Below are 21,683 nucleotides of genomic sequence, written 5' to 3'. Positions count from 1 at the left end.
GGGCGTCGCCTCCTGCAGACCAAAGGCGGGGTCGGAGCCCCCACTTCCGAGGCCCCCGGCCCAGGGGAGAAGAAATTCCCAGGGGTGGGACTCTGGTGTGTCCCGAGCCCTCTCTTGAGGCAGGCACCTGGTTCTCTTCTGATGAGGCCTCAGGGTTCATCCCCGACCCACCCAGAGCCCATTTCTGGTCCAGTTTCCTGAGAAACGGAAGGCTTGCGGCCCCTTGGGAAGCTGATCTCCAGCAACCCGCATTTCTGCGTGCAGACACCTCCTTGCAGTTAAGAGCCTTGACCCCTCACAGCCAGTGTCCCCTCCCAGTGGTTTGGCTGACGGCTGGCCCCGGGCGTCCTCAGGCTGCTGATCCAGGCTGTTCTCACCCAAGGAGGGGCAGCAGGTGGGCTTTAAGTTACGCTTGGGAAGGAACTCCTAACAGCCTCATAATGATGGCTGAATTTGTTCCCATCCTGGAAACCCCTGGATTCCCTCTCTTGACACAAGATCCCGGAGGGCACTCCCTGGACCTCGGGCTCCGATGTCACATCCTTCTCCACTCGTCAGCGCGGCCCAGCCCCCGGGGATTTCCTGGTGGAGGAACTGGCCAGCCCAGCCCATGTGGGGAAGGCCTGGTGTTGGAGAATGTGGCATCTGGGAAGAGGTAAAGACCCGCCTCCTTCCCAGCCTGGCCCAATTTGAGAATCTCCTGCTTTGGGGTGTTCGTGCAGGCCGACTCCTTCCTCGTGAACCCCAGTCGTGTTCATCATTCACTCACATGATGAAGGGCAGAGCAGGGCAGCCCAGTAGTTGAGAGCATGGGCCTGGGGTCCCGACTGCCTGGGTTCAAATCCCAGCTCTTCCCTTACAACCGATTTACGACTCTGTGCTTCAGTTTTCGCGTCTGTAAAGGGGGGGGGGGGGAAATAACAGCACCTACCTGACAGCTTCCTCGTGATGATAAGGTGTTCGTAAATACAAAGCGCTCCGCCCCAGGCCGAGGCCCTCCAGCCAGCCGTCGAGGGGCCGTGGGGGACACTCTGAGCTGTGGTTGTAATACGCAGCTGACCAGGCCCCCGCAATACCGACTTCCTCATCATTATGATCTGATAATCACAAACTACATTTTTCTGCAATTTTCTGTGTATTTCACAATAAAAGTCTTAAAACTTTTCTCTAAAAGTTTGAATCTTGGGGGCGCCTGGGTGGCTCAGTCATTAAGCATCGGCCTTCTGCTCGGGTCATGATCCCAGGGTCCTGGGATCGAGCCCCACATCGGGCTCCCTGCTCAGTGGGAGGCCTGCTTCTCCCTCTCCCTCTGCTGCTCCCCCTGCTCGTGTTCCGTCTCTCGCTGTGTCTCTCTGTCAAATAAATAAAATCTTTAAAAAAAAAAGTTTAAATCTCACCCCCCCCGCAAAAAAAACAACCCTTGTATCTGTTTATTGTCTCATTCCTTCAATTTGCTCATTCCCTTCTTTTTTTGTTTGAATCCTTTGGTCACTTGCTTGTCTCCCCCGTGCATTCAAGTCAGGCCTGCGCAGCCTCACAAAGGCTTTGGGCCTGCCGAGCAACAGGGCTCACTGCCAAGCGACAACAACAGGACTTGCTGTGGATGTTCCTGGCCGTGGGGGCCACGGGGGCCGTGGGAGCCGCGGGAGGAGGTCCGGGGAGGCCACAGGAGGGAAGTGGCAAGGTGGTGTCTGCACGACTGGGCACGCCGCCCGCGGCCCCGGGGCCCGGGGCCTGTTACACAAGAGTGGAAAGGCCACAGGAGGGAGGGAGGGAAGCGCCTCTGGCCGCGGGCTCTGCTGGTTTCCCCGGCCCTTGTCCTCACTGCTCCCAGGTGAGCCAGACTGGGGCCCGCGCATGCGGGGACCTCAGGGCAGCACCGCGTGGGAACGGGGAGGAGCGGGCGCACTTGCAGTGAGCCAAGCGTGCTGTGCTACCAGGCGCTGCCATCCATCCCACGACCCCAGCCTATTCCTCATGTGGCAGTTGTCATTCAAGCACGACATACCCACAGCAAAGGGCCACGCGTGACCCTGCAGGCGACCCTGCGTGCCAGGGCTGGGCGGATTATTGGAGAGTGAGCACGCTTGCAGAACCAGCAGCCTGATCAGGAAGGGGCGGCCCAGCTACCACCTCCTGCTCCCTAACGGCCACCGCCGTCTCCACCCTGGAGGTCACCCTGCCTTCCAACTGTGGAGCCTGGCAAGGGTTTTTCAGCTTGGTCTACATGGCGTCCTGCCAAAGGTGTGCTCTGTTGTCCACCTGTGTCTAGAGGGTTCCCCCTCCCGTGTTGTGTGCGGCAGCTCCTTGTTGCTGAGCACCGTATCCTCCTATGCAGGAAGGTTCTATTTTTTTTTTAAGATTTTATTTATTTGTGAGAGTTAGGGGGAGGGGGAAGGGGCAGAGGGAGAAGCAGGCTCCCGGCCGAGCAGGGAGCCCGATGCGATGTGGGGCTCGATCCCAGGCCCCTGGGATCATGACCTGAGCCGAAGGCAGACACTTAACCGCCCGAGCCACCCAGGTGCGCCTTGGGAAGATTCTAGATACATAATGGAGATGACCAGAGAAGGGCCTTGCAAGGCTGGCCACACCCAGGGGCAGTGACCTCCTAGTGACCACAGGGGATGTGCGAAGCAAATCCCTCAGTGCAGAGGATGTGGCCCCTGCCCTTCTTACTAGACAAAACCAGGAACAACCACCAACTTGACCGGTCACGGTAACAGTCACAAAACAGCACATTTTGGCTCTCCTCTGCCAGACGCCACCTCACCCCCAGGAGTCCAGGGGGACCCGTGGCTCTCAGAGCGCTGGTGGCCTTTGCCATGGCCTCTGGGTCTTGGAATCTGTGCATCTGGGCCACCAACCGGCCCCGCCAACCTGAGCCTGCAGCCGGACTGCCTGGGTCGGTGGAGGCCACCTGCCCTGTGACCTTGGACCAGCGCTGTAACCTGTGAGCCTCCCAGGCACCCCACCACCACCACCACCGTGTGAGAGGCCCCAGCCCCTTCCCTCACCCACCAGCACACGGCTCCCTCCTCACGTCTTCACCCCACATGCCTCTCAGCAGAGCCTGTGGTCCCATTTCACTCAGGAGGAAACTGAGTCAGCCCCGAGGGTCCACTTGAACGCAGGTCTCACTCAGAGCCTGTCCCCACAGCCACTGGCGCTCAGTTACGCACCCCTGCAGATATGCACCTCTCCTATGGAGGGGACTGGCGTGGCCACTACCCAAATATTTAGGGAGGGCTCTCTGCAAGCCAGCCACCAGGCTAGGGCTTGGGGCCAGAGCCCTGTCATAGCAGGCCAAGCCCTTACTCCCATGCGGCTCACATCCTGGTAAGGAGAGACATCGTAAAAAAAAAAAAAAAACGAAATGGGCAATATGTCTGTCGTCGTAAGTGCTCTGAATCGAAACAGGAAAGATGTGTGTGTGGGGGGGAGGCATGAAGTTTTGCTCTTTTGTGAAATTATCAAGAAAGGCTTCTTGGAGGGGGAGCCATCTGAGCAGAAACCTGAAAACCTAGGGAGGGAGTTACAGACAAGTGGGAGACGGTCCAGGTGGCCCCGCAAGAGCAAAGACCCTGCAGTTGGTGGGAGCAGCTTGGTGTGTTCCAGGAACTGCAGAGAGGCCAGTGTGGCTGGTCCACAGGTTGCCGGAGGGAGGGGTGGGGGATGGGTGCCCCCCCAAACTGTGGGGCTCGCTGACCATGGGGACGACCTGGCAAGCTCTCCCATCCACATGCCTGCATGCAGCCGCCCACGTCCGTGCCACGGGAGTCAGAGGAATCCCAGAAACTGAAAGAAGAAGCGGAGCCCTCCCTGTGTCCTCCCTGCCCCCTCCTGCCCCCACCCCTGCCGAGACCAGAGTGACTTCCTCTTTCTGCCGCATTTAAGGCCCAGCCAGGAGCACCCCCTCAGAAGGGGAGGCCCCGCAGTCCGGCCATGGGGGACACCTTCATACGCCACATCGCCCTTCTGGGCTTCGAGAAGCGCTTCGTCCCCAGCCAGCACTACGTGAGTAGCCCGCGGGAGGGCCCTGCGAGCGTGCAGGGACAGGCCTGTCGCGGGAGCGCAGGTGCCAGGCAGCGCTGTAGCCGCGCGGCTCCCAGGACCACTGGCCCGTCGGGGCGCGCCGTGGATGTGCGCCCTGGCACCCCGGGGCCCTCGCTGGGAGGACAAGCGGCTTGGCCCCTGGCCCCTGCCAGCCCACCTCACTCCTTGCTCCCCCACGCCAGCCAGGAGGCCCCTGTCAGCGCCCCGTTCACACCCTGGCAGCCCTCCCCGACCATCCCAGCTTTCGGGGAGCCGTCCTCCGGGAGAGGACTGGCGGCAACCCTCTGTCTCCCCAAGCCGGCCCTGGGATCAGTTACATTCCAGTCGGATCCCCTCCGGTAGGGTGACACCACCAAGGGGCCAAAAATGTCCCCTTCTCCCGTGCCCTGTCCCGGGAGGCTGCCCAGACATGTCCACCCCACCCCACCATAGGGTCCCCAAGGCCAGAGGAAGGCCAGGGAGGAACTCTGCTTTGTCAATTGTATGGTATTTGTAGGGCACATTCAGTATCCTTTGCCAAGACCTTTCTTCTTTTTCTTCACTTCTGATTTTGAAATAATTTCAAACTTACAGAAAGGTTGCCCCCAAAGCACCAATGACCCCAATATCCCTCCAACCCCCACATCTGTGCTCCCTCTCTCCCCTCCCTCCCTGTCCCCTCCCTCCGTCTCTTTCTTTCTCTCTCTCTCTGTCTCTCTTCTTCCCCATCTCTTTCTCTCTCTCTGAATCATTCTAGAGTAAATTGGAGACATTGTGTTTCTTTACTCCTGAACACTACTGTGTACTTTTTAAAGGATTTATTTTTTTATTTGAGAGAGAGAGAGAGAGAGCGAGCACAGGAGGGGAGAGGGAGAGAGAATCTCAAGCAGACTCCCTGCTGAGCACGGGGCTCAGCCTCACCACCCCAAGATCATGACCTGAGCGGAAGCCGAGTCGGATGCTTTACCGACTGCACCACCCAGGTGCCCCTCTATTGTGTATTTCTTAAAATCAGGGGCATTCTCTTACACCACCGCAATGCAAATGTGTCAACATCAGCAAATTAATAGACGAAACACCCTTCTCCAACCCACGGATTTCACTCAGATTTCACCATTTCCCTTACTTGTCCTTTGTAGTAAAAATGTTCACGGTCTGGGATCCAACCCAGGACCACCTGCTGCATTTCACATGTCGTGACTCTTCAGACTTCCTTAATCTGGGTCAGTCTTTTTTTAAGTTTTATTTATTTAATCTCTGCACCCAACACGGGGCTCGAACTCATGATCCCGAGATCAAGAGTCACACCCTCCTCCGACTGAGCCAGCCAGGCGCCCATGGGTCAGTCTTAATCTTTTTTTGTCCTTCTCAACTTTGACATTTTGAAGAGCATGGGCCAGTCATTTTGTAGGACGTCCCTTCTGCAAAAGGATTTGTCTAATCCTTCTTCATTAGATTGGGATTATGTATTGGTGGCAGGAATAGCCCAGAAGGGACACGGTGTTCGCCTCGCTGATCCTATCAGCTGGCGGGAGATTTTTTGCTGGTTCCTGTGTTGGTGATGTTAATTTGGATCACCAGATGTCTCTACTGTAAAGTGACTAGTTTTCCCCTTTTGATTAATAATGAAACTGCGGGGAGATTTTCTGAAACTAAATGAATATCCTGTTCCCTCTACAGCACCTGGATGACTCTTGCCTGAGTCAAATTACTATAATGATTGCCAAACGGTGATTTTTTAAAACTCTACCGTTCCTTCTGCATTTATTAGTTAACATTGTACCGTAAGGTTCTTCCCCTCGTCCTTACTATTCACTTAGGTCACTACGGATGCGTGGATTTCTCTTTTATTCAGTGGGTTACAATCCATCACTATCATAACTCATTTCATGCTCTGATCGTACCAGATCTGGCTACTGGGAGCCCCTTCAAGCTGGCTCCTGCGTTTTTTGACCTAGTCTGTCATTTTCTCAGCATTATTCTTACTTCTGGTACCGAGATGTTCCAGGCTGATCCTGTGCTCTCCAGCGGGAGCCCTGGACTCCGCCGTTTCCCCTGTTTCTCTGCAGTGGGGAGTGAGGTTAGAACTCTAGATTTGGAAGCTGAGCATGCTCATTGTCTTTCGGATGTCTTTGCCCGTGGCCTTTCAGACCGGGGAAAAGAGCCATTCCATCTCCTTCTCCTTGTACCACTTTATAGTCATAGATCCTTTCTCTCTCCATGATTACCCCGCCTCCCAGCTGAATTAACATCTTGACTCCTTTGCTCATTTCTGCAATCCACATAAGCTAGTTCTATCAGAATTACAGCACCCACGCCATTATGAACAATCAACCTGTTAGGTCAAATTTAAGTCTCTTTGCGGTTTTTTTTTTTCCCCTTTGGATTGAAGGTAGAAATACTGTAACTAAGAGTTACTTGGATTTTTTTTCTTTTCCAGTTTTCTTTAATATGGTTGTTTTCCATCTGATAGATGGTGAAGTTCATATGTTTTCGTTTGTTCCCAATTTGAAGTTAAAAAAAAAAATCCTTGTTGATCTAAGTTTACTTTTAAGTGTGTAATATTTTGTGTGTGTGTGTGTGTAATATTAACATGTTTGTTGTGATCAAACATCGAAACTTTATAAAAAGATGTGTTCAAAGACTCATTCTGGTTTATCTTTCCTGTATTTCTCTTTGCAAAAAAAAAAAAGAGGGGGTGGCTGGCTTCATCAGTGGAGCATGCAACTCTCGATCTTGGGGTCATGAGTTCAAGCCACACATTGGGTGTAGAGATTGTTTAAAAATATTTTTTTTTTAATAGAGAGCACATGAGCTGGGGGGCAGGGATAGAGGGAAATGGAGAGAATCTCAAGTAGACTCCATGCTGAGCATGGAGCCTGATGTGGGGCTCCATCTCACGACCCTGAGACCATGACCTGAGCCAAAATCAAGAGTCAGATGCTTAACTGCCTGAGCCAGTCAGGCGCCCCTAAAAATAAAATGTTTAAAAAAGAAAGAAAGAGGGCACCTGGGTGGCTCAGTTGTTAAGCGTCTGCCTTCGGCTCAGGTCGTCATCCTGGGGTCCTGGGATCGAGCCCCGCATCGGGCTCCCTGCTCAGCGGGGAGTCTGCTTCTCCCTCTCCCACTCCCCCTGCTTGTGTTCCCTCTCTTGCTGTGTCTCTCTCTGTCAAATAAATAAATAAAATCTTTTTAAAAAACAGAAAGAAAAGAAGAAAGAGAGAGAAAAAAAGAGAGAGAGAGGGAGGGAGGGAAGGAGGAAGGAAGGAAAGAAGCCAGATGGCTGGGTGGCTCAGTCAGTTAAGCATCTGCCTTTGGTTCAGGTCATGATCTCTGGGTCCTGGGATCAAGCCCCACATCAGGCTCCCTCTTCTCCCCCTGTTTGTGCTCTCTCTCTCTGACAAATAAAATCTGAAAAAAGGGAAAGAGAAAAAAACGTATAAACGTTTTCTTGGGGTGTCTGGCTAGCTTACCTGACTGAGCCACCCAGGCGTCCCTTTGGTGCATTTCAAAGCAAATTGCAAACATCTGTACACTTTGCCCTAAATACTTAAGCATGCATATCACTACCTAGGGGTCGTATTTGTTTATTTTTTTCTCTTTTTAAATTTTATCTTAAAAACATTTTTTAAGATTTTATTTGTAAGAAGTCTCTACACGCAACATGGGGCTTGAACTCACAACCCTGAGATCAAGAGTTGCAGACTCCACTGATGGAGTCAGCCAGGTGCCCCTAGTTTTTTTCTCTTTTGATGTAAAATTTATGTAAAATGAAATCCACCAGTCTTAGAGATATATTTGCCGAATTTTGATGGTACATGTCCCTACATAATCTAAACCCTCATCAAGGTACAGATTGTTACCATCACCCCCAGATTCTGTCACTCCCCAGTCATTCCTCCACCATCCCCCGGACGCTACCTCTGTTCTGATTTCCCTCCACCTTTAGTTAGTCGCACTTGTTCTAGACTATCACAGATATGGAATCCTACCAATCACATGTGTGGCCTTTCGTGTCTGGCTTCTTTTACTTAGCAGAATGCTTTTGAGATTCATCCGTGTGGATGCATCTGTCAGTAATTTGTTCCTTTTTGTGGCTGAGTAGAATTCTCCTAGCTCTCTTATGGTTTCGCCTTACCAGGTTTCTTTCCTTCTTTTTTTTTCTTCTTCCTAATAATGGCTTCATGGAGATATAATTCACCTATATAAAGTGTACATATAAAGTGTACAATGGTTTTTAGTATTCACAGAGTTGTGCAACCATCATACAATCAATATATATACACATATTTTAAAGATGTGTTTATTTATTTGAGAGAGAGAGCATGAGCAGGAGGGGCAGAGGGAGAAGGGGAGAGAATCTCAAGCAGACTTCGAGCTGAGCGTGGAGCCCAACGTGGGACTCGATCTCACGCCCCTGAGATCACGACCTGAGCCACATCGAAGAGTCGGTCGCTTAACTGACTTCACCACCCGGGTGCCCCTAATATTAGATTAGATTTTCATCACCACCCAAAAGAAACCCCAGACCTGTTAGGAACTTCCCATTCTCAGCCCAGTCCCCACAACCACTAGTCTACTTTCTGTCTGTGTAGATTGTCTATTCTGGTCGTTTGGTAGAAATGGGACCCTAGGGCACCTGGGTGGCTCAGTCGTTAAGCGTCTGCCTTCGGCTCAGGTCATGGTCCCAGGGTCCTGGGATCGAGCCCCGCATCAGGCTCCCTGCTCCGCGGGAAGCCTGCTTCTCCCTCTCCCACTCCCCCTGCTTGTGTTCCCTCTCTCGCTGTGTCTCTCTCTGTCAAATAAATAAATAAAATCTTTAAAAAAAAAAAAAGAAATGGGACCCTACACTCTCTCCCTGAGTTCTCATATGGTCTGAGCCCAGGCTTAAGTCTCACCTCCCATAACTCTCCTACCAGCCCCAGGAGCCCCTCTATCTCCAATTTACAGATGAGGAATTTGAGTTCATTTGAGAGAAGCTGAACATCTCGCCCTGGGTCCTAAGGCTGGAGAGCAGGAGCTCTGGGGTCCATGAAGTCAGTGCCCTCTCCGTGGCTCAGGTCGCCCCAAAGAGTGCTCTCTCCACCCCACCCCTGCCCCTGCCCCTGAGTCCTGTGGGCTTCCCCCAGGAAGCTGAACGCCCCCGCCCTGTCACCCCCCCAGGTGTACATGTTTCTGGTGAAGTGGCAGGACCTGTCTGAGAAGGTGGTATACCGGCGGTTCACGGAGATCTACGAGTTCCACGTGAGTGCCCTGTGCACTTGTGTGTGTGTGTGTGTGTGTGTGTGTCGGGGAGGGGGGGGGGATGCCACACCCAGTCCCAGCTCTGCCCTTCCAGGGCGAGGGTGGCCCAGGTGCTGGCCAGGAAGTGAGGAACCCACAGCACCCCCAGCCCACAGTTGAGGGTGCATTATTTATTCCTTAAGTTAAAAGAATATTTCCTTAAGGTATGTTTTATTTTTATTTTTTTTATTTAAATTCAATTGATTAACATATAGTGTATTATTAGTTTCAGATGTAGTGTTCAATAATTCATCAGTTGCACAGAACACCCAGTGCTCATCACATCAAGTGCCCTCCTTCGTGTCCATCACCCAGTTACCCCATCTCCCCGCCCATCTCCCCTCCGGCGACCCTGTTTGTTTCCTAGAGTTAAGAGTCTCTTATGGTCTATCTCCGTCTCTGATTTCGTCTTATTTTCTCCCCCCCCTCCCCCTATGATCCTCTGTCTTGTTTCTTAAATTCCACATATGAGTGAGATGATATAATTGTCTTTCTCTGACTATTTCTCTTAGTTAACATAATACCCTCTACTTCCATCCACATCGTTGCAAGTGGTAAGATTTCCTTAAAGTATGTTTTAATGTGGTAAAATACACAGAACATAAACTTAGAATTTTTTTAAAGATTTTATTTATTTATTTGAGAGAGAGAGAGAATGAGAGATAGAGAGCACGAGAGGGAAGAGGGTCAGAGGGAGAAGCAGACTCCCCGCCGAGCAGGGAGCCCGATACGGGACTCGATCCCGGGACTCCAGGATCATGACCTGAGCCGAAGGCAGTCGCTTAACCGACTGAGCCACCCAGGCTCCCAAACTTAGAATTTTTTTAAAGATTTATTTGTGTGTCTGACACAGGGAGAGAGCAACGACAAGCAGGGGGAATGGCAGGCAGAGGGAGAAGCAGACCCAGGCGCGCCCCAGAATTTTTTTTTATATTTTTTTTTATTTCTAAGGAATCTCCACACCCAACGTGGGGCTCAAACTCACAATCCCGAGATCAAAGGTTGCCCGCTCTACTGATTGAGCCGGCCAGATGCCCCTCTTGTATGAAAAATTTAAAGCAAAATGCAGGGGCACCTGGGTGGCTCAGTCGGTTTCTGACTCCTGATCTCAGCTCAGGTCATGATCTGAGGAGCCTACCTAAAAAAAAAAGTAAGTAAATAAATAAATAAATAAAAGCAAAATGCAGATCAATGTGAAGACTATAAGCAGCCCCACACACCCAGGACCCTGAGTCACAATTGATGTCACTGTGCTGTTTGCTACAACGCTTTTTTTTTTTTTTTTTTTTTAAATGTCAACTCTATGCCCAGCGTGGGGCTTGAACTCACAATCCCGAGATCCGGAGTCATGAGCTCCGCCGACTGAGCCAGCCAGGCGCCCCACAAGGCTTTTTTTAAGATAAAAAAAATAAAACATGGGGCGCCTGGGTGGCTCAGTCAGTTAAGCGTCTGCCTTCGGCTCAGGTCGTGATCCCGGGGTCCTGGGATCCAGCCCCGCATCGGGCTCCCTGCTCCGCGGGAAGCCTGCTTCTCCCTCTCCCACTCCCCCTGCTTGTGTTCCCTCTCTCGCTGTGTCTCTGTCAAATAAATAAATAAAATCTTAAAAAAAAAATAAAAAGAAAAGGAAACATTACAAAAGAAGTGGAAAACACCCTTTATCCCATGTCCTGTCCCAGCTCCAGGCCTGGGTGACTATACCCGTGCGTGCGCACACACACACATCTAAGAACAAGATGCCGTAGTGTTGAGTGTGCGTTTTCCGCAGGCTTTCTAGAGGCCGTCAGCATGCCGCTGTTCCTTGCTCTGCCTTGTTCCTGTCACTGGGTCACGTTGTTGAGACCTGTCCATTGCTGATATGTGCGCGACTCCATCTCTCCTCTTTAAACTGTTCTGGCTTGTTCCAGTGTAGGATTAGCCCCTTTTACTAATTGGTGGACTCATGCATTCATTTAACAACTCTTTATCGAGCACCTACTAAGCCCCAGGTGCGTCCTACTTGGTGAGCAGGAAATGCTCTGAAGGTGACAAGGGCATAAAAAAGATCCAAGTTCTTGCCCTCCCTTGTGGACCTTAAGTTCTAGCGGAGGAGTCAGGATAACAGACAAACAAAACATAAGTAATTTACATAGTATGTTAGTCGTTAGGACTATAGAGAAAATAAAGCAGGGGGTGGTGGTGGATGGGAGGACTGAGTTAGGAGGGGAAATTGTCAGGGAGAAGGTTTCACTGAGGGGGTGATATCTGAGCAAAGACTTGAAAAAGGACAAAGAGAAAGAGAAAGCGCTATTGACAAATACAGGGGAAGAACGGGAAGAGCAAGTGCAAAGGCCCTGGGGCAGGAGTGGGCCTGCAGGATTCAGAGATGGCTGGAGCAGAGTGAACAAGGGCGGTGGCAGAGGAGGTGAGTGAGGCAGGCAGGACAGGTCTGCGGGGCCTTGTAGACTAATGTGAAGCCTTTGGCTTCCATTCTGAGTGAGCTGAGAGCCAGGGAAGTCTCTGAGCAGAGGAGAGACATGATCCAATTTAAGTGTGAAGAGGGTGCTGGGTTGAGGACAAAAATGGAAGGGGGCGTAGGATGTGATCATCCAGGTTCATTGGAAGCTCAGCCCGAGGTGGCGGCTGTGTGGGCAGTGAGAAGGGTCAGATTCTGGATGGCTTTTAGGAGCAGAACCAGAAGGATCTGCTGGCGGCATGAATGTAAGGTGGGAGAGAAAGAGAGGACCAAGGACGGCAGCCGGAGTCTCTAGCCCACGTGATTAGAACAGTCATTTCCGATGATGCTTTGACAGCGTTGTAATAAAGGATGTGCTTTCACCTTTTCTTTTGTGTCTAGAAAATGTTAAAGGAAATGTTTCCTATCGAGGCGGGGGACATCAACCCACAGAACAGGATCATCCCCCACCTGCCAGGTAAGGAGCAGGGTCACCTGTCCTGGCTCCGCTCGCCTGCCCTGCGATCTGTGCCCCCTACTCCCACCCTCTCTGGGACTTGACCTGGGAGTGTGCTCACTGGTGTCCCTCCCGGGCCCCTCCAGCCCCACGGTGGTTCGATGGGCAGCGGGTCGCCGAGAGTCGCCAGGGCACCCTCACCGAATACTGCAATGCGCTCATGAGCCTGCCTGTCAAGATCTCTCGCTGCCCCCACCTCCTCAACTTCTTCCAGGTGCGCCCCGACGACCTCAAGCTCCCCACGGACAGCCAGTGAGTGGCCCCTGCATTCTGGTCCCGAAGTGGAAGAGGGAAGGGCAGTGGTGAGCTCTGCCTGGGGAGGGGGTGCAGGATATCCCCCCTGTGACAGATAACTAAAGCTCAGACAGGGGAGGCGACTTGCCTGAAGTCACACAGCCCAAAAGAGAAGGAGGAAGGATTCCAACTCTGGCCTGTGTGACCTGGAACCCCGCCCACCCCCGCCCCAGTGTCCCTGCCAAGTCTCCACCTGGAGCCTCTGAGCCTCACGGTGCTGGGGGCAGGGGGGGGGGGGCTCTCTGGGCTGGGAGTGTGAGATCGTAGGTCCTCAGCCTCAGCTTGCCTTCTGAAAGCCAGTTTCCCGTCTGTAACGGGGTGGGAAGGGCCAGATGGAGTAATGGGGGCCGTGGGGAGCGCTTACAAACTGTGAAGTGCAGATCCCCAGTGGGGGGGAGATGGGAGGGCTGGTGGCCACTGTTAATCGCTGAGCACGCCTCCGCTTTGCCCCCTCATTCTCTGCCTGCCCCAGCGCCAGGGGACTCCTGTACTCAGGGTCCAGCCTGGGAAGCATCTGAGAAGCTGAGGGAGGTCTCAGGGGAATGGGCTGTCCTGCTGGGGAAGGTCCCTCTCTCTGTCCCCTGCGGCTTGCTGAGTACTGGTGAGGCCTGGAGAACACACAGTCCTGCTGAACATCCCCCCTGGCCCAGGGGCAGGACAGTGCAGCACCCAGGGGCCTGGGTGGTGGGGATGCCGCCTCCCTGTCGGCCGCTCTCCTGAGCCCCCAGAAGAGGGGAGCTGGCCCCACCGAGGTGACAAGAGCCTTTCCCAGACCGGAGTGCATCACCTGTGTTCTCTTTAACAGTTGGCTCCTTGGGGCGCCCGGGTGGCTCAGTCATTAAGCGGCTAGCTTCGGCTCAGGTCATGATCCCAGGGTGCTGGGATCGAGCCCCATGTCGGGCTCCCTGCTCAGCGGGGAGCCTGCTTCTCCCTCTCCCTCTGCCTACAGCTCCCCCTGCCTGTGTTCTCTCTCTCTCTCTCTCTCTCTCTCTCTCGCTGTCTCTCTGTCAAATAAATAAATAAATAAAATCTCTAAAACTCCCCCCCCAAAACAGTTGGCTCCTTCTTTGGGTCTGCAGAAGGTAGGGGTGGGGGGCTTTCGTTGCACGTCCCCGTGGCTCCCTTCCCCCACCCCGCAGCGGCCCCCACATCCCACGTTCCTTTTCCTCTTGGGAAGTTCTTCTGGAGGTCTGCCCGGAGCCTCTGCCTCCCCAGTGGGAAGCCGCAAGCCTAACCCAGACTCTTCTTTCCTGCAGGGTGAAAAAGCCAGAAACCTACCTGGTGCCTAAAGACAAGAACATTACGGGTGAGAGCCGGGGGCAGCCACCTGTAGGTCACCCTGCAGGGACTGGGAACGTGATGGGGGTCCTGAGCACAGGCCGTGCAGGCAAAGGAGCCGGGGTGGGGGGGAGTTATCTTGGTGGCTTGCACTAAAGACTGAGGATCTTGGCCGGGGGGGGTGGGGTCACTGGTCAGTGAAGCTTTCGAAGTTCATGTCTGTGGCTGCAGAGCCCAGCCCGACCCCGGCTCCCAACAGCCCGCGACGTCGTGGCTGACTGAATGAACGTGTTTGGGGGCAGAGGGGCCTGATGGTGTCTGATCTGTTGTGCATGATAATTGTTAATAATACAGCCTGACATTTATTAAGGACTTATTCTGTCCCAGGCCCTATTTTATTTATTTATTATTTTATTTTTTAAATGATTATTTATTTTTTTTAAAGATTTTATTTATTTGACAGAGAGAGACAGAGCGAGAGAGGGAACACAAGCAGGGGGAGTGGGAGAGGGAGAAGCAGGCTTCCCGCTGAGCAGGGAGCCCGATGTGGGGCTCGATCCCAGGACCCCGGGATCACGACCTGAGCTGAAGGCAGACGCTTAACGACTGAGCCACCCAGGGGCCCCCCAGGCCCTATTTTAAATGTCTTGTACATATTAACACATGGAATCATCTCTAAACAAATATGAAGTAGGGACCAAAGTGCTATTAGCCCCATTTCACAGCTGGACACACTGAAGCTTGATTTAAGCTGGGACTCAGGTCAAGGGCCACACAGCCACGAAATGTGGAGCAGGATTTCAACCAGTGAGTGGGATGCCCGGACGGGGCTATGGGCCTCTCAACAGTGTGGTCCAGGGACCAGCAGTGTCTATGCAGGCCAAAGCACCGCAGACCGGGGGAGGGGGGGGGGGAGGGTCTTAAACAACTGAAATGAGTTCTCTCACAGTTCTGGAGGCTGGGAGTCCGAGATCAGGGTGTGGGCAGGGCTGGGCTCTGCCGAGGCCTCTCCCCTTGGCATGCAGATGGCTGCCTCCTTCTTGTGCCCTCAGCCGGCCTTCCCTCTGTGCACATACCCCCCTGGTGTCTCCTCCTCGTCTTATAAGGATGTCAGTCCTATGGGGTCAGGGCCCCACCCTTATCACCTCCTTAAAGGCTCTAACTCCAAATACAGATTCTAAGGTACCGGGGCTTAGGGCTTCAACATGTGAATTTTGGGGAGGGGAGAAGAGAGGTATTCCAGTCTATAACATGGTGCAGTAGCAAGACCTGGGGGCTGGTTAGAAATGCAGACTCTCAGGTCCCATTGCCGACCTATGGAATCAGAACCCGTGTTCCAGCAAGATCCTGGGGTGATTGGTGTGCACATTAGGGCGCAGGAGGGCTGCTCACTAACCTGATCAAGTGAGAAAGAGGGTGTGTAAGGTGTGTGACTAGTATCTGGAACACACTAGGTGCTCCATAAATGTGGGGCTGTGAAACTAGCTGGTCTCTGCTGCTTTCTAGTTGGCAGGGGACATCTGGTTCTGGTGGCCCGCGCAGGGGACTGCCTGGAGGAGGCAGCCCATCCCTGCACTGTGCCCTCACCCCGCCCTCCCTTTGTCCAGACATCACAGGCCCCATCATCCTGCAGACGTACCGGGCCATCGCTGACTTTGAGAAGACCTCGGGCTCCCAGATGGCTCTGGCCACGGGTGATGTGGTAGACGTCGTGGAGAAGAGTGAGAGTGGTCAGTCTCCCTGCCCTGCTGGGACCTCAAGCCCCCTACCAAGGCTCTGACCCTCAGACAGCCCCCGGCTTCCTCCCTGCCTGGTCCACTGACAGGCTTGTGTCTCCTCCGGGGACCCCAACTGGCCTCCCCACGCTGAGAGCACCCCCCCAGGGGAGGCTGTGGGCATCTGTGCATCCCCGGGGGTTAGGTCCAGGAGGCCAGGTGAGCCTCTGGGTGTGCTGTGTGGGAAGCAGATTCTGAGCTGTAATCCTGTAACCTGTGTGCACGGAGTGTGGTGAAGGTGACATTTCTGAATCTGAGTGTTGGATGTCTGTGTCTATGTTCGGGTGTCCTTACCAGCCTGGTGGCCGAGGGAGGCTGCCAGGCCCGCCCAGACTTCCTGCCTCACCTCCCCCCCCGCTCCCGTCTCTGCACAGGCTGGTGGTTCTGCCAAATGAAGACAAAGCGAGGTTGGGTCCCAGCATCCTACTTGGAGCCCCTGGACAGTCCTGATGAGACAGAGGACCCAGAGCCCAACTACGAAGGTGCGGCCTTGCCCTCCATGGCCATAAGGATATGAGGGGAAGGGACCAGAGGGGCCCTGGGATATTGAGAAGCCAGATACAATCATATCCACTTTGGGGTTGGATATGATTGTGGGGTGCACAGTGGGGTCAGGTTGGAGACCCCATAGTCTGGCTTGAGGGGCCCAGGTAGGAGGTGGTGCCCTTGGTCAGGACAGAGAACCAGGAGGCAGAGTAGAGGTGGGTCCAGCCCAGGCCAGGTCCAGTGGGAAGCCAACTGAGGAGCAGATCTGAGGTTCAGGAAGGAGCGCTGCCTGCGGGCAGGGGCATCCTCACTGACTGCAAGGGGAGAACCGGCAGCCCGCGGGCTGGAGCTAAGTAAGTTAGAGTTGATTGCCCGTATTTTAAAATGGAGAGATTCCACAACTGTATGCGGATTTATGGCATCTCTGGAAAAACTGGAAAAGGTGTGGACGCCGGAGTCAAGTGGCTCAGGTGCCGTGTGGACAGGTGCTCCACCCCTGCACCGCCTGCCTGGCCAAGTGTCCTATTTAGGTGCCTGGCCCCTGATGTGGATGGTGGGGGGAGGGATGGGCCAGCTCCCCCACGGGTAGTGGGCAGAGGGCGGAACTCCAGGGTGCCCCAAGAGTGGGTGGCCGGAGCCTGCAGAGGGAGACCAGTAAGGAGCAGGCAGGGAGGAGGGGGGAGGGTGGTCCTGGGCTCTAGCTGGAGAAAGCCTTGGGGCCCAGAGAGGAGAGGAGGGGAGGCAGGCCAGCGCTGGGCGGACCCTCACACCGTGCCCCTGCCCCCACGGCCGACCAGGTGAGCCCTATGTCTCCATCAAAGCCTATACTGCCCAGATGGAGGATGAAGTGTCTCTGCAGGAGGGCGAAGCCATTGAGGTCATTCATAAGCTCCTGGATGGTTGGTGGGTCATCAGGTAGGAGAGCACCCCTCCCTCCCCACTGTGCCCACCCTGAGTGTCAGCCCTGGCCTGGGGCCCGGTCTGTTTGGGCTCAGTGCTGACTCAGGTGTGGGACTCTGGATAAGCCACCACCTCTCTCTGGACTCAGTTTCCATTTTGGTAGCAGATCAATGACTATCCCACCCCACCTGGCTCTCAGTGTTCAGTGTCCTTGTTCTTTGTGACTTAGGGTCACTCGCCATCTGTTATTCCTTCTACAACACAATTAATTGTTGCGTTAATTATTTTTCTTGAGAACTGGTAGAGCAGACCCTGCCATCCTTTTTCCTTTTAAATCTTCGGTTGTCCTTGATTCTTATCTGGTCATTCCTCCTGGGGAGAGCAGAACCCTGGGGGCTTGTAGAGTCATCTTCTCGGACCCACTGGGCCCCCCCAGGTCCTTGTACACCCTTTCAGAGCCTCGAGTCATAGGGCCAGTCCATGGCCCCAGTGAGCTCGTGGCCACAGCACCCACCATCAGCATGGCCCCAGGTTGGAGGCTCTGAGGGAGGAAGATATTTGTTAACCTTTTTTGACCTTCACTTAACCACCCATCATGTACCCCTAAGAATCTGCTTGTGATTCTCCCACCAGCCAAGAAGGATCAGAGTTTTACTGAGTGAACTTTGTAAAATGCAAAGTTTTCTCACTCCCCAAATTATAGTAGTGAGAATGGAGAGAAAAGTCTTTTCAGCAAGTGGTGCCCGAACAGCTGGGCGTCCACATGGAGGAAAGGTACGTAGACCCCTCCCTCACACCACGCACATTTATTCGGGATGCGTCGCGGGTTTGACCAAGCACAAAACCCCAAACTAAAAAGCTTTCGGAAGAAAGAATAGGGGAACTTGGTGACCTGGAGGGAGACAAAGATTTCTTAGACACCCTGTAAAAGAAAAAACCGACAAATACACTGTTGCAGATGTTTTATTACAAAGACATGTCTCTGGGTGGGGGGGGCAAGTTGGACCTGCTAATTTCTCCCACTACCAACATCATGGCCGGGGGGGCCTATGTTGCCCCAGATGAAGAAACTGAGGCCCAGCGGGACAGGGTCTGGTGTTGGCCAGGCTTCAGGGTGTCTGCAACTCCCGACTTGCCTCAACCCCAGCTGTTTATTTTTTTTTTTAATTTTTTAAAGATTTTATTTATTTATTTGACAGAGAGAGACACAGCGAGAGAGGGAACACAAGCAGGGGGAGTGGGAGAGAGAGAAGCAGGCTTCCCACTGAGCAGGGAGCCCCATGCAGGGCTCGATCCCAGGACCCTGGGATCATGACCTGAGCGGAAGGCAGACTCTTAACCACTGAGCTACCCAGGTGCCCCGTCCCCAACTGTTTAGAGAGATCCCTGAGCCCCCTACATCTGAGGCCCCTACTCCCCCCTGTGACTGTGGGGGCTTCAAGGGCTGCCTCTGTTGCAGGAAAGACGACATCACAGGCTACTTCCCATCCATGTACCTACAGAAGTCCGGGCAGGATATAGCCCAGGCCCAACGCCAGATCAAGAGCCGAGGGGCACCGCCCCGCAGGTGAGCGAGGGCCCCGGACTGGACGGGCCTGAGGAGGAGGTACGACGGGTCCCCTCTGTCGGTCCAGGCCCTGGATTGGCAGTGCTGGGGAGGGGGCTCTGGACGGGGTTCCCCAGCAGGCGGGGTAGACAGCACCCTCACTGGATCGAGGCAGGACGTGCCCTCCCACATCGTGGGGCTGGCACGGGGGCGGTGGGACAGCAGGGGCGTGAGGTGGAGGTGAAGACGTCGAGGCCGGGCGTCCTTGGGGACGGCCCACGAGGGCTGCAGCAGTCCAGCGGGCTTCCTGGGGAGGGGCCGGGCTGAAGGCTGGCGAGGGGCGTGGGAAATGGACCTGGGCTCTGCCACCCAGGAGTCCGTGTTGGCGCGGGGGAGTGGCATGCATGGTCCGCCCCGTCGTGCGGGGTCCCCGGCCCGCTCCGCACTGTCCCGGGCCAGTCGTTGGACCCCAGCGCCTGTCATGCGCGTCCCCGCAAGCAGGGACGCGGGCGCAGCGGGGACGGCCGGGCGCTGAGCAACGCCCCCGTCCCGCTGCGCCCAGGTCGTCCATCCGCAACGCGCACAGCATCCACCAGCGGTCGCGGAAGCGCCTCAGCCAGGACACCTATCGGCGCAACAGTGTTCGTTTTCTGGAGCAGCGTCGACGCCAAGGGCGGCCGGGACCGCGGAGAGCGGGGAGCCCGCGCCGTGAGTGCGGGTGGTGCCCGGGGGCGGGGCGGGGCTCCCCGGGGCGGGGCCGGGAGAACGGGGCGTGGCCATGGGCGTGGTCAGGCGTCCCCGGGCCCGCGGAGGGCCGCCAGCCGGCGCGCTGAGTGCCGGCAGCGGCCTGGGGGCGGGCTTTCTTGGGGCGGGGCCTTGAAGACGGGGCGGGGCTAGAAGCGGGGCCAGGGGCGGCCCGGGCCGCCCTTGTGCTGGGAGCCCGCGGCGTGAGTGTCCGTAGCGGTCTGGAGGCGGGGCTTTCCGGGGCGGGGCCTGGGCGGTGAGGGGGTGGGGCCTGAGGGGTGGGGCGGGGCCTCTCACCCGGCCTCGCTTTCCGCCGTAGGGGAGCAGCCTCAGACCGAGAGCGCAAAGCCACAGCCCGCGGTGCCCCCGCGGCCCAGCGCGGACCTCATCCTGCACCGCTGCAGCGAGAGCACCAAACGGAAGCTGGCATCCGCCGTCTGAGGCCGGGTCGCCTCCCCTAGATGGCGTCCTGGCCTCTCCGCCCTGTCCCGCCCCATCCTTGTGTACATGTGTATAGATCCAGAAGTCTGGATGCCTCCGGCAGTCCCGGCCTCCCCGGCTAACTATTCAGCGCTCTCAATAAATGTTGCTTGGAGTGGACAGAGGTCCTGCAGAGCAGCCGGGCGGGCTGGGCTGGGCTGGGCTCGCCCTTGGGGGTGTTTATAGAATTAGGACTGAGGGCTGTGAGTTCTGCTGGGGCAGGAGGTTGGGGGAAGTTGCAAGAACCAAGGTCCGGTTGCACACTGCCCTGGCCTTGGCCGAGACTAAGTTTGCACGGGGCCAAATGCAATAGGAATCCCCCGCACCAACCCCCCTCCCCCCCCCCCCGCGCTGGCTGTTTGGACAGAAGCTGCCTGCTAAAACTTTGGTCCCACTGAAGGTGAGTTCTGAAGAAGGGTGCCACAGCGCGCGGCGTGTGCACCCTAGTTCGGTGACAAAGAAAAATTGTCATCTAGGTATAGGGAGGGAGCACCTCTGATTATTCGCTGCCCAGTTACGAGGTTGTAGCAGAAAGCAATTACTCATTCATGAACAGACCCTCACCGCCCCCACCAGCCCTGCTGCCAGACCATGGCTCAAAGTCTTTGTTGCCGCTGGATCTTTTGCAAAATGCAAAGACACCAACCAGGGTGCAACCTGGAGCTGCAAATCTTGCTAAAGCGGCACCGTAACAGGAAGGCGGTGGGTGGCAGCTACCCCACCTATGTGGGAGGTGGCACAAGCGGATGGACAAGGCTGGTTCCTTCGAGATAAGGGGACTGATGCTTCTCAAGAGAATAATTTGACCAGCGCAACGATTGAAAGAGGCCTTGAGAACACCACTGGGCCCTTTGTTTGCTTTTTGCACACTCAGTTTGCTGGAAAAATCCAGCCCCTCAAACGCTATCATGCAAAGCTGTGGGAGAATTAATCACCGACCATCCCAACCCCTTTGCTTGTTCAGTTGCAAGTATAATTAAAAAAACAAACTGTGTGAGATAAAATACTGATTTTCATAATTTTTAGTTTCATTTTTTCCAAGCTAAGGTCCCGATCCAACGTTTTCCTCACATTTTTCTGCATTTCCGGTCCCCTGGAGGTGGCCCTGCGCTGGCCCCACTGTTTCCTGCTGAGGAGGAGGCCCGGATGGTGCGTGGGCCTGAGGGCCGGGGGCCTGCCCCGGGGGCCTCTGCTGTCCCCTCAGGGGAGCCAATAGAGAGCACCGGGCAGGCACGCCTGGAGGGGCCTGCGTCTGAGTTATGGCTGCAGTGTGTGTGCAGACGATTTTCTTGAGGCTAGGCACAATGCTGGGCTCTTTCTTTACCTTTTTCTGGTTTGAGAACAACCCTGGCAGGTAGGTCTATGGTGGAGGAAACCAAGCTTCAGAAAATGTAAGCAAGTTTTTAGGGTAATATGTCAAGTGGGTGACAGAGCTTTTTCTTTTTGGTTCCAAAGCCCTACTAGATCCATTACATTCTCCTGACCCCGCAGAGTTCCTGCTCTGTGGCTCAGTCCAAGTGGCAGGTGCTCTGGCCAATGGGCGCCCCGAGGAGGGAGGTGACAGGGGCCTGGCTTCCAGAGCTCCAACCCCCCACCCCCACCCCAGGCCTGTGTTGGAGGAGTGACCAGTGTCCTCTGTCCACCCTGGGATAGGAAGACATGGCCTTGGGGGAAATGCTGTGTACTCTTTGCTCCTAGAAACTGATGGGGACCACCAAATACAGCCCTTGGCTCCTGGCCTGGGCCCCACCACCCCGCTCCTAAGTGCTCTCATTTGCAGACACCCCATCAATCGACGACCCCAGAAAACCACCTGCTTGCTCAGTCAGTTCTCCCAGGCTTGGCTCTGTCATCTGAGTGATGGTGCCGGGCCACCACGGTCCCAACACACTTGCCCGATAAAGAAGGAAGCCGTAG

General features: G+C 54.9%; 1 protein-coding gene across 1 annotated transcript; it reads left to right on the top strand.

The window, feature by feature from the left end:
* Positions 1-3,894: 3,894 nt before the first annotated feature.
* Positions 3,895-20,769, top strand: NCF1 (neutrophil cytosolic factor 1). Its single transcript, XM_027609714.2, has 11 exons — positions 3,895-4,014; positions 9,196-9,276; positions 12,149-12,224; positions 12,350-12,515; positions 13,814-13,863; positions 15,443-15,565; positions 15,985-16,092; positions 16,894-17,011; positions 18,456-18,563; positions 19,105-19,250; positions 19,606-20,769. The coding sequence occupies exons 1-11, from the start codon at positions 3,943-3,945 to the stop codon at positions 19,725-19,727; spliced, it is 1,170 nt and encodes a 389-aa protein (XP_027465515.1). The 5' UTR covers positions 3,895-3,942; the 3' UTR covers positions 19,728-20,769.
* Positions 20,770-21,683: the final 914 nt, after the last annotated feature.

This window comes from Zalophus californianus, chromosome 10, assembly GCF_009762305.2.
Source record: "Zalophus californianus isolate mZalCal1 chromosome 10, mZalCal1.pri.v2, whole genome shotgun sequence".
Lineage (NCBI taxonomy): Eukaryota > Metazoa > Chordata > Mammalia > Carnivora > Otariidae > Zalophus > Zalophus californianus.
Note: the sequence above shows the minus strand (reverse complement) of the source record. Positions and strands in the feature narration are given on the sequence as shown.

Bases quoted from the DNA above. Each gene is read 5' to 3' on its own strand.
- NCF1 (XM_027609714.2), top strand. From the start codon at position 3,943: ATGGGGGACACCTTCATACGCCACATCGCCCTTCTGGGCTTCGAGAAG. The intron at 12,225-12,349 runs GTAAGGAGCAGG...GGGCCCCTCCAG, and splicing joins GATCATCCCCCACCTGCCAG to CCCCACGGTGGTTCGATGGG. The intron at 16,093-16,893 runs GTGCGGCCTTGC...ACGGCCGACCAG, and splicing joins CCCAGAGCCCAACTACGAAG to GTGAGCCCTATGTCTCCATC.